Genomic DNA, 11,563 nt, shown 5'->3' on the forward strand with positions numbered 1-11,563 from the left:
GGCACAAACTTGGGAAATAACATAGCTGAGGAGTTTACACAAAAGTACTACGTCATTTATTAGGCATTACTTAGCACTTATTTCACATTTTGCCCCCAAATTTCCCAAAGCAACACATATTTCCCCACTTCCTTTCCCTTCGTCCCCTTCTTTTGGATAGAGCTGCCTGTGCTCTATAGATACATTTGCTGAAGAATACAATGTGAACACAGATAAATACAACATACACAGCAAAAAATGTATTATAGTATTACAATAGTCAAATAATGTAGTTAGCCTCAAGCTATGGCAGTGCCTACGTGCTATAGGGAACCAGTTCAAGAATAGCAAGCGGAGCCACTGTACAGGAACAAAACAGCGTCGGCAGTGTTAGGCAGAGCAAGGGACCGAGGGGGAGGCTTTCTCAGGGTGCCTGAGCAGGCGAGATGGCTGTCAGTCATGGGGATCCTCTCTCTTAGGAGACCCACCCAGAGCCTCAGAGATTTCTTCAGCCCGTATCAGTTCTGTGGCAGGTCCTTGGAACACCTTTACATTTGTTCATTGTGCATAACTATAAAGTCACCCCCGGATTTCTCCTGTTAGGCTATGTTTTCTTTATATTTTTTTTTTTAAATTTTAACTTTTGAATTTTTTTTTCTTACAACTGTTAAAAAAGTTTCATGGTAAAAATAACTCACTATATGATACATATACCCAAAGTGGTGCGATACTTTATATAATAAAAGATGAAAATAGTCACTTTCCATAATAAAAATAAGTTCTATTTTTTGTTTATTTTACAATATACTTAATAATTCTTTTCTTCTTCTTCACTCTGAAAGTAAATAGGTCCCGTTTTGATAGCGCTTCTGAGTCGATTAAAGTGGCAAGAGACTGGAGAATGGCTTATAAGCATTTGGAGCAGCCACATTCCACATGTCTCTCCAGTTCTTCCGTGAAGGTGGAGCCATCCATGCACTGGAAGAAGTATTTCCGCCTTTTGCTCCGGAGAGGAACGCAGCACTGCCCGTTGCCGCAGCTGCCGCGGCATTCCAGACGGGGTACTTTGGAGGCAGTAGCACATGATGTGTAGCCCTGCTGCTTACGGACTACTTCTCGAATTATCTCTCCTTGGCAGAGATTCTCTGGTAAGACAACAGAGATGTAAAGGAAAAAAAATAAATGTGGTAACTATTTTGCCAGATATTCCCCAAACATCAGCAAACAGCCCTCTACTTGTAAAGACATTCAAGCCAAACAGATGGCATTAGAAGGACCTTAATCTTTCACTGCTTTGTACCTGCCATCAAAACAGAGCTTGTGTTACACAAATGTGTAATATCCGGCACAAGGCAGAGGCCAAGGAGGCCTGCTGGCTTTGATCAGCAGTTCTGGAAGTGCTTTAATGAATGCTGAGTGTTGAATCCTGCAACACTCTTGCAAAATATGAATTAGTTTTACTACCTCTGCTTCTCAGGATCAAAGGTCAGCCTGCTCTGCTTGACATTAGCAATCTGGGATACCTGAAAATGTCTGTGCTGTTCTGCAGACACTTTGCAGCAGCCAGATACATTTTGGTGAGGCTGTATATGTGTATAATTTGGAAAGTCTGTGGTTCATTCACAAGAAAGGCACAACCTAAATAAAAATAATACAAGCCAGCTCCTTTCTTCTGTACAGGAACAAAAAGAGGCAGAAAGGATGAAGTTAGAACTCACTGAGTTTCCAGTGAGTGTTTTCAGGTCAGGGCAGAAGAGTTGGGCTGCTGCCCAAGTAGGAAAGTCCAGCATGATCTGTGGGATTCCTCAGGAAACCCGCTCAGCTGCATCAGAGGGAGCAAGCCGAGGACTTTCACTGCCACTTCAGATGAGCAGTACCTCCTGCCTTCCAGTTCCTGCTCATGTCATCTACCAAAGCCCTTGGTATGCAGGGTGAGACCTCCTTTCCCAGCACTGCAATTAACTGATCACTGCTTGCTGAGGGTAAACCTCACAACAAACTCTCCTTCAAACATCCCACCAGAATCCTGGGAGCAGCGAACCTTGAGGATTCAGGAGACAGAATAAAACTCTTCACTACAGATGTCCCCTTTCCATATGTTTGGATAGTAGCTAGCTAGCTAGCTGTTGTGTGGTTCTTTTCTCCTCCCTGTATTGCTCTGCAGAGGCTGACTTAGCTTTATCTTCTACTCTTTGCCATTTACCCCCAAGTACAAGTCACATGGAAGAGAGGTGAAAACAAAGGTGTAAACCAGAAATGCAGCAGACCAGCATCCTGGGCCCTGCAGCCAAGCGTACCTCTGTCACAATGTTCTCCACTATAGTTTGGATCGCATTCGCAGTAGGGTTCCCCATGCTCGGAAATTTTACACTGCCCGTGGTTGCATTTCAAAATCCTGCAGGGATTTGAGGAATTGTTCTTCTTGTCACAGTACATGCCTGTGTAGCCCTCCATGCACTTACAGGTGTAAGCAACAGTGGCCACTGTGCACTTACCATGCAGACACCTGGAGAAAGAGAAACATTTAGAGCTGGTCTGTGTTAGACGTGAAAGTTCCTTTTCTCAGGGTTGTTTGGTTTTGACATTTCTGCCCATTTTATTCCAGGATACTAATCTAAAAACAGAAGTTCAGTGTCAAACACTCTGAAGAAACTGTGAGCTTTCAGTGAATACTGGATAACGTTCAGAGAATACATTTAGAATTTGTGATCCTAAGCGATCTCTTTGAAAAACATTAGGCTCCGTGAGCATGGACCAACGTTTGGCATCAACACAAGACAGCTCACATTTACAGCATCAGCACGTGGAACTAAGTGCCAACAATCTAGCTGCATGCCCAGGCTTCCTTAGCAGAATTACTTTACAAATAGTATCAGGTGATGAAAAACAGTGTGATAAACGAAGGTGCTTGTGGAAAAGCTATGCATAGACTTATTGATGGCCAGTTGTAGTTCAAGGGTTCCCTGGCTGCTGTGGTGTGCAGTGAGCTTTGGTATTTCTGAGGAATACCACAGGGAGGGGTGTTGATCCTTAGCAGGTTGACACCATCCCCACTTCTGTGATAGGGACAGACTTGAAATGGACTGAGGATAGGGAAGAAAGCAACACTGTCCAGCCAAGTTAAAACTGCTCAGGGCTTATAAACCTTTGCTGTATCAGGTCCTGCTTGACATAAACCCATGTCTTATTTTTATTTATTTTCTTTCTGGTACATTAAAATTGTTCCCTGCTTATGTTGAATCCTTGTACACTTCATTTTTAAGCTTTGAACTAAAAAGCACAAATAATAAAAGCAGTTTCAGTCACGTCAAGACATGCAAAATACTGTAATAAAGGGAGTCACAGTCTATACAAAGTAGTATTTTCTGCCCCACTAACCAAAGGTGTGCTTGGATAGTTACTCTTGTTATCAACTACCTGTTCTTTACAGTTGTATTTCCTCACTGAGATTAATCTGTGAGTGTTGGAGCAGGCACCTACCCGCAGGGCACCATACTCCCTTGGACACAAAGGGCTTGGGTTTAAGGAGCCAACTCCAAAAGGCTAAACTAATTTAATGAAAGGTGGGACAGTATGCGAGCATTAAAAATACGTGCAGCTACTTTCCTTAGCAAGGGGGCTATGTTCATGATTGCATCACTCTCCTTGGATTATGAGAGAAACAATCCCTCATCACGTAAATATCTGGAACTCCCTTATTTTTCTCTGTCCAACCACAACAGCTTCATGCTGATGTTGGAAATTCAAGGATACATTTGGGTCTCTGAGTGTTTCTTCACTTAGGTCTTCATACCTTTGGTCTGTAAACTCTCAGGTGCTTCTCACCACCTTCCAGGGTTCAGTACTTTGCAGAATTAGACTCAGAAGCAAGTCTAAAATGGTACCTGTGCCAAGTTAAATTTCTGCCCTTAAGAGAGTGATTATTCACTGTGTCAATTTACCTGTCAAAAGTATGTGCTTGTGAAAAGCCCCTTCCACAGGTAGTGCAACCAAAGTAGCTTCTAAAACAAAAGTACTTCTATCTGCTTACAAAACAGCACTGAACTAAGCAGGCTGCTGGTCTGCGTTGGACTGTTTCCTTGTGTACTTGCCATAAGCAAGCTATTCATCCAGTGTTTCTGATGGAGATGTGGTTATTGAGCCTTTGAACTGTGAATGCTTTACACTTATGCTCCCTTCACATGCAACTCCATGCTATCCTTTAAACTTGCACTTTAAAGGGGTGTTTCATACTGTAATATTTAAGTCAGCTATTTGGGAAATTTAAAACTGTTCACATTGGAGTGCATAATGGTTTTCAGGGAGTTAGTTTGAATACTGGGTCCAATGCTGCTGTGAGCATATCCCTAAAATGTGTACCTCCTGCTCACAGGTAGCTCTGCTCTGAATAAGTGCAGGCACTCACCACCTCAGAGATAAGCCATACCCATTAACAGGAGTTTTCATATTTTAATGCCTAGAGTCACATCTGAAAGTATGACCTGAAGTATTAACACCTTAATTCCTCTAGGACAAAGAGCTCATCTGGAGAGTGAGCAACATCAGAACAAGACATGGAAATTGAGAGTTGCCATGGATGCTGACTCACAACTGTCAATAATTTCATGTGGGAATCCAGCACCTCCAAAAATAGTCAGATGTGGTTTTACAAGTTGAAATGTGAAATATGCATTAGCTGTAAAGCTTCCGCACCCCCCATCAGCATTCATTCAAGCTTACTTGTGGTTAAGACACGGGTCTCCAATTTCCTGGTCACACAGGGGGCCTGTCCAGCCTGGGTGACACTCACAAATCACACTTGTTTTCTCTAGGGACCGGCAAATACCGTGCTTGCAGATGTTACAGGATTTGCAGCCAGGAAGGACTCCTAGTGACTGCTGTGGTAAATCCTTGAAATCCTGCAGCTCGTTATTGATGCGGACATCGTGAATACATCCATGAAAACCATTTGGTGTCTTATCTGCACCCTGGCGCAGTGAAGATAATCCCGTAGAGGTTGGGATCCCTTCAGATAAAAACAAAAAGGGAAGGTTTACTCACAGTTACAATGATAGTACATAAATTATAATTGCTAATGTTTCTTTTGTCACAGCCCCTTATAATCTTTAAAGAACTAATTTGCATAGGACCTTCATAAGGTAGCACAGTCTCGTTGTCCTCATTCTGGAAATGGAAAGAAACAAAAATAAAATCACTTGCCCAAGCTTATGTAGGAAGTATAGGACAAGAAAAAGAAAAAGTCCTTTTTTTTGGCCAATGGCCATGTGTTCTTGTCCTTAGATAATGCTCCTTCTGTCTATAGTTTAATAGCAATTATCCTTCCGAAAGGTTTGAGAATGTATTTACTTGACAGCAGGTAGCCACCACCTCTGGGATACAGCAAGATAGCTAGGCATTACAAGATCACAGCATTAAGATGAGGAGTGGCAAGAGTGCACCCCACCGAAACTAGTGCAGGTAAACACTAGAGACAGGGAACAGCACTTCGGGGGGCCAGGCCAAGTCTTTGTGGTGAGTACCCTCCATTTTGCTAAAGCACTTGGAAGAGTTCATATGCTCAGATGGCCAGGAGGTTCTTTTGGATGTTGTGTTACGCCCTCCCCACTGACATCCTCTTGGGCTGTATAGATGCATTAGCATAGGCAAGTGCTTCCATTTTCAACCATGTAAGGCCTCTGAATTTGTTATCCATAAGTAACTCCACTGTTAAAGATGGTCTTAAACCAAAACCAGCATCTTTGTTTAAACCTGTGTTAGGAGGAAAGTTGCTATACCAGGTGATGTAGTTGGAGAGATGGACAAAATCGTGTCTGTCTTAAAGCTTAGTGTAGGTTAGGAACAATTGCTCTGGGATGATTTAATCAATTACTTTAATTAAACAGTCTGCAGTGGAAGGGCAGCTGGCATCCATGGGAATGCTACACACAGAGAGGTGGCACATGCAGGACAGTGAGGGTTTAATGGGCAATAAAAAAAGTCTCCACTGGGCCCATGACATCTGGTATCCAATAGTCCTTTATTTCAGGTCTCAGGTTTGTCCTGTGAATGCATTTTTTGTAGGTACTTTTTGAGAATTAGTATTGATCCACAATGCTCATCCATTAACAAAACTTCTCCATGTGATTACTTCCCAAGTTCCCTGTGTATAAATTGCTGCGGAGTTGGTATCTTTTATGCTGCGCTGGAGGGAGAAATTGTGATGGCCTCAACAGCAGATTAGCTTTGATTCATAATGCTCTTCAATAGCCTGTGACATTCTTAATAGGAGCCAATTATAAAAGTTCAGCTCTGTACAAAGCAAGATTAGCCAGTTTTCTGATTTACAAGTGCAACATTCAGCATTCTTTTAGGAAAGTGTTATTAAAGGTAATTATTTACAAAAGGCGTGACCAACACCAAGTGAGGTTGGTGAGAGTTTCTACTATTGGCTTCTATGATCTCATTAGAAAAAGCCCAAAGACTTTCTCAGTCTATTATTGTTCTGCTGACTTTTGTATTTAGAACAGGCTGACTGAAAAATTCAAGAACTCCGTGTTACCCAAAGGGAGAGATTTCAACATTCAGTCCAGAATAGACCTAGTGGGGGGTTCTGGCAAAAACAAATCAATTGGGCAGAACACAGCCTTTATGCTGTCTCACATATCCAGACACCTAATCACAGGGATACTCATTATTCTGGGCATCTGTTCCCCACCCCACTTGGCCCCTCCTTCCCCCCAAAATCAGTACTGAATGTGAAAAAACTTAACTGAAGTTTGGTCAATTCTAATATCTTTCTAATACTGAAGCTCTGGCTTCAGTTTCTCGTGAGAAAACTATTAGCCAAGAAGTTCATTATCAGCTTGTGTGTTAACATGGTTTGGAGGTTTTAATCTTTTTTTCCTCCCCAAAATTGTAGACCTCTATAAAATTTCCAGTGGAAAGACCTCTCATTTATGGTATATTTAAACCTACTGACTATTGATTTGCTTTTTTGCCGTGACTGTTTGTGACACTTCCATTGTATTCTTCAACCACGACATCTTGGTGCCAGCCAGTTCTGAAAGCTTTAGAAATGACAAACTGATTGTTCTTGCCATGACTGTATAACATAGAAACTGCCTGCGCTGTGCTGGGGTTAACTTCCCTGGTGTGGTGTGTGAGCTTGTGCTGGCCATGCGGTGGGGTGCTAGTGGACTATGGAGTACGAAGCAGAACAGCAGAGGTGTGGTTTCCAGGCTCTCTGTTCAGGGAAGCAACCTCTGGCAGAGAGGAAATGTAAACTGCTAGTTTCCGCACCCTGCCCCTGGAGAGTCCTCTCCAGAGGATGGAAGATGATTTGCTTCTGAGAAGACATGCTAAAATCTCAAAGTCCAGAGCAACTCACTATACCTCCAATGTAGAGGGGTGTGTTGAGGCTGACAGGAGACTGTTTCTGGAGTTTTCCTAGACTCTTGGGCGTCCCCTTGTCCACCACCAGGTTCAGAGTTTGATTCAGCATCACGAGTTCCACACTATGAAACTGCCCATCATTTACTGTTTCCACACTAAAAGTAAAAGAAAAAAAGAGAATTAGAAGATGACATTAACAATGAACTGCGTCTGCTTCTGTGACATCCTGTGTCCTGGTGTTACACCTTGCAAGGCACAGCTCCCATTCCGTGCTCCTTTACGGTCACCGTATTCTTGACATTTCTTCTAGCGTGAGCCTCCAAGGTACAAATTTAAACATTGCTGATGCCCGTGCAGGCAGTAACTACAGATATATAACACTTGAGAGGACAGGTAATCAGAATAGCAGCTACTGTAGTTGTGTTTCCCCAGGCAGAAAAGCAAGGGTGTAGCTACATGATATATTGGCTTTGGTGGCAAAATTACCTAAAATCCCCTATCCTGTGCTCTCAGCCGCAGCTTGCTCCCCTCTGTCACACTGCTTGGTGCCCATTTACAAGCTGGATCACTGAAATGATTTCTTCTTGTATGGTTAGTTTAAACGCAAATTGTTTCACAGGGGCAGGGAGGGACTGCAGTTTGGGGCAAGAGACAGCAGGGGCCTCTGAAACCAGCACTTCCTCACAGCAGAAGTCTCTTGTAACTACATGCTAAGGCATAAGGACAGGCTGGGTTTCTTAAAGCCCCAGAAGGAACTCAGGAGTTTTTGGCTTATAAATGACTGGGGTACTTTGTTCAATACAATACAACACAACACAACACAACACAGCACAATACAATACAATACAGTCATACCTGAATGCAAGGAAAACTGACAAAGTGCTGCTCCTCTTTGAGAAACATTTAGGTGTAGATTGAGGTCTGAGAACAAGACAGCAGGAATTTGGGGGGGATGACAGGGAGCAGGGAGCCATCTGAGCAGACAAGGTATTAAAGGCACCGTGTATTTATTGCTCAGGTATTTTTAACACTGATTTTTCAAATGCATGAAGCCTGCAGTGAGTCAGATAACAGCTCTTTGCTAGTCTGCACCACATACCATCTTCACCTTCATGTTCAGTTCAGTCTCCCAGAAATTAAAAGATACAGTGGTACAATTCAATTTGCATCACACTATAATTTTTTATTTTCAGAGCAGCTTCAGCTCTCAAGCCTTTATGCTGCCTGTTGAAATTCTCTAAAACAACTTGATAACTTCATGCAGTCCCAAAAGCAGGGAGGGGCAAGGGTGGGATTACCTGCTCTTGAGCAAAGAGGGTTTCAAATTAGGTTGGTAGTTAGAGATGTGATGGGACATTTCCCCTGCTGTAGATGTAATTAAATGGTACAGCCTCTGTTCCATATGCATGCAAACACCAGTGCATAATGAGAATCTAATAGCAGTAGCAGTTACAGCCAAAATTAGACTGTGGGCTACGTAAACTGCCCACATGCACAGTGTTGCCAACACATCTTAAGCTTGGCCTGTGAGCATCCTTTTCCAAATTCCTCCCAGCAGGCTTGCTAGCTGGGTGGTGGTTCTCTTACGTAAGGATAAAGACAGAAAACACCAACTGTGGGATTTAGGCATCCTGAGATACTGCTTAGCCAAATCTGGATTTGGGGTTGCTGCACAAGTGGTAAATACCATATTAAAATGTAAAAGGTTAGTTTTAAGAATGGGTTTCTGCTCATTCAAATGGCCCGTAAGCTCAGCATCCTCTCTCAGTAAGTTACAAAGTCATAGGTCAGATTTCTTTCAGGGGTTCTGTAAAGCTGCAACATAGATGTCTCTATTTACGCAGATTTTCTTTACGGTCAGTGGAGAGAAACCGGCACACTTACAGAGTGACTCATCTCTGAGGATGAATCACCTTTTAGATGTGTCCACCTTTCAACCTAGATGACATGCTGCCCATCTTTAGTGCCCAGTCCTGCAAAACTGATGTGTAAGGGTGGTATAGCATGGAAACAGGACCTCAACTTCAGAAACAAAGTATGTGACTTTGAAATTACCAGAATTCAGTTGTTCCTGGAAGAAGTTCCATTTTTATGATGTTTTACAGTAGACCTGACATAACCAATTATGCCTGAGCAATGTCAGGCAGAAATTCAGCACTGCAGGCATTTCTGAGGATGTGCTTGTTTAAGAGCGCACAGCTGTTTCAAAACTGAGCTAACGTGCCTCTACAGTGCTGCTGTCCCCACAGGTTTCTGGGATGAATCACAAACACATATGCCTTTAAAAGTTTACGTAAGATTACAGAGGTTATAAGATGACAGCAGTATATGAGCACCTTTATGGTGTAGCTTTACATAAACATGAGGTAAGTTACTTCTGCCACAGAACAGCTCCCGGGAAAGCTCTGCTGGCTGAACTGCTCATCCTTGACCTGCAGGAAAGCAGCTGGGCTGCGGTTCCTGCCCATCCTCAGGATGGCAAGAGAGCCCCGGGAGCCAGGTCTTAAGAACCTGGAGCTGATGGTACTGACTGAAGTGTTTTTAAGAAAGAAAGAAAAAAAAAGTTTAACATTGTACAAAAATCCAGATCCAGTTGATCCAGTAGACAGTCTGGCTCAAAATACAGTCATATCAGGGCCACTGCAAGGGCAGTGAGTTGCGTGGGCTGGGATAAGAGGCTGAGGACTTATGCTAGACTCATTGCCAAAGGTGATGTAGCGCCTGCAACTCCGAAAACCAAGCCTATCATCACCGTTCCTGAGTCTGCTGTGTTGGGGCCCACACCTCTAGCTGGCTACTTTATGGATTGACGACTCAAATAAGTTTGAAAACAGCTGGTCCAAAGTTTCTGTTTAGATATTCTTGAATTCTGCTAAGTATCTGCCACATTACAAGAAACAGCTGTGTTACAGCAATGCGCCGACTGGGTGATCCCTATGTACTCCCTGCATATCTAACTGTTGTGTTGCAATGCTTAATTCATATGGGTAAACTACTTTGACTTGCAGCTGAAAGGTGCGAGATAAATGGAAATGCGTATTTGTAATTGTTAGTCTATGCGGAAGTGCCAACGAAAGGAAGAAGTATAGCCAAAACCCATCAGCTCTGAGAGCTGAGCGTTGAGGAGGTGGGATGGATGGCTGTACGACAGGGAACCCTTCCCCGGTGGGATCAGTATCTGAAGCTAACGCATAAAACCACATCGTTATCTGAAGAAGGCCAAGCTATGACCATTTGTCGGAGGACAACATTATCATGTCTGGCAGGGCTGGCTCTTCTCTGGGCCAGGATTTCACAGGCATTAATCACCTACTCCTCCACAGCATGTGCTTCTTCCAGATTATGCCTTAGCTAACAGGCAAACAAAAGTCTGTGTGTCCTGGCGATGGAAGCAGCCACCCCACGTGGTGCTCATGCCTTTCAGCGTACCCAGGGCTGGTAGTTTTGCTGGAAAGGGAGTGAGGGTCCCTGTCCGTAGGTACCTGTGGATGAATATTACTCAGTTCTGACTATTTCACTTTTTAACGCCGAATTAAAATAATCTGTGCCTGGACTTTGAGAAACAAAGTAACTTGCAGCCATCGCCCGCCAGGGCAGTTTTGTAAAGCAGATAAAACAGGCAAAGCACTCATTTGCTTTTTGAGAAGACGCAGACATATGATAGAAAAGCTGAGTGTGGATGGCCAGGACGGCAGAAAATGCCCAGCCGGGAGATACTTGTGTTAAAGCACTTATTGCTGTTGCTGACAGAAAGACATTAAGATGCCCTTGGATTTTGAGAGAGACGGAGACAACATCGGGGGAGAAACCAGCGGTGAGAGAAAAGCCGTATGAACTCTCCTCAGAGCCTCTTGTGTAGCTGGGCCTTTAGGAGACTCAGCAATCGTCTGAGGCAGCTGGAGACAGTGGCTTGGCTGGAGATGAAGGGAAGAAAGCCACAGACGCCGAGCAGCGCATCGCAACGCGGCTCGCGGCACAAACTTGCTGCGCTCGGCCTTTTTTCAAGGGGCCTCTCCCCGACCCAGCTCTCTGCAAGGGTTTCATTAAAATCTTAATTGAATTCTTACTGGGGATCAGGTGGTCCCACCGAGCTCTCCCTCCCGAAACAGCCTGCGGAACGGCAATACCCGCCTCGGAGTCGGGGATCGCCGCCTTTCGTCAGCGGCCCCGCGCCGCGGCCTCACCGCGCCCGGTGCCGGAGGGCGCAGGGCCA

The 11,563-nt window shown here is 43.9% G+C and overlaps 1 protein-coding gene across 4 annotated transcripts in view; it reads right to left on the reverse strand.

Annotated features, from left to right (window-relative positions):
- Positions 1-631: 631 nt before the first annotated feature.
- The window catches only part of SLIT3 (slit homolog 3 (Drosophila)), a 531,488-nt gene continuing 520,556 nt past the window's right edge, over positions 632-11,563 (reverse strand). For all 4 annotated transcript variants that reach the window (XM_010579134.1, XM_010579133.1, XM_010579136.1 and 1 more), the window contains 4 exons: positions 7,351-7,505; positions 4,699-4,984; positions 2,277-2,485; positions 632-1,124 (listed from right to left, as the gene is read on the reverse strand). In XM_010579134.1, the coding sequence (XP_010577436.1) occupies positions 886-1,124; positions 2,277-2,485; positions 4,699-4,984; positions 7,351-7,505 (889 nt within the window). In that variant the 3' untranslated portion in view covers positions 632-885. The remainder of the gene's footprint in view (positions 1,125-2,276; positions 2,486-4,698; positions 4,985-7,350; positions 7,506-11,563) is intronic.

Source organism: Haliaeetus leucocephalus, unplaced genomic scaffold (assembly GCF_000737465.1).
Source record: "Haliaeetus leucocephalus isolate CR32 unplaced genomic scaffold, Haliaeetus_leucocephalus-4.0 Scaffold656, whole genome shotgun sequence".
Taxonomy (NCBI): domain Eukaryota; kingdom Metazoa; phylum Chordata; class Aves; order Accipitriformes; family Accipitridae; genus Haliaeetus; species Haliaeetus leucocephalus.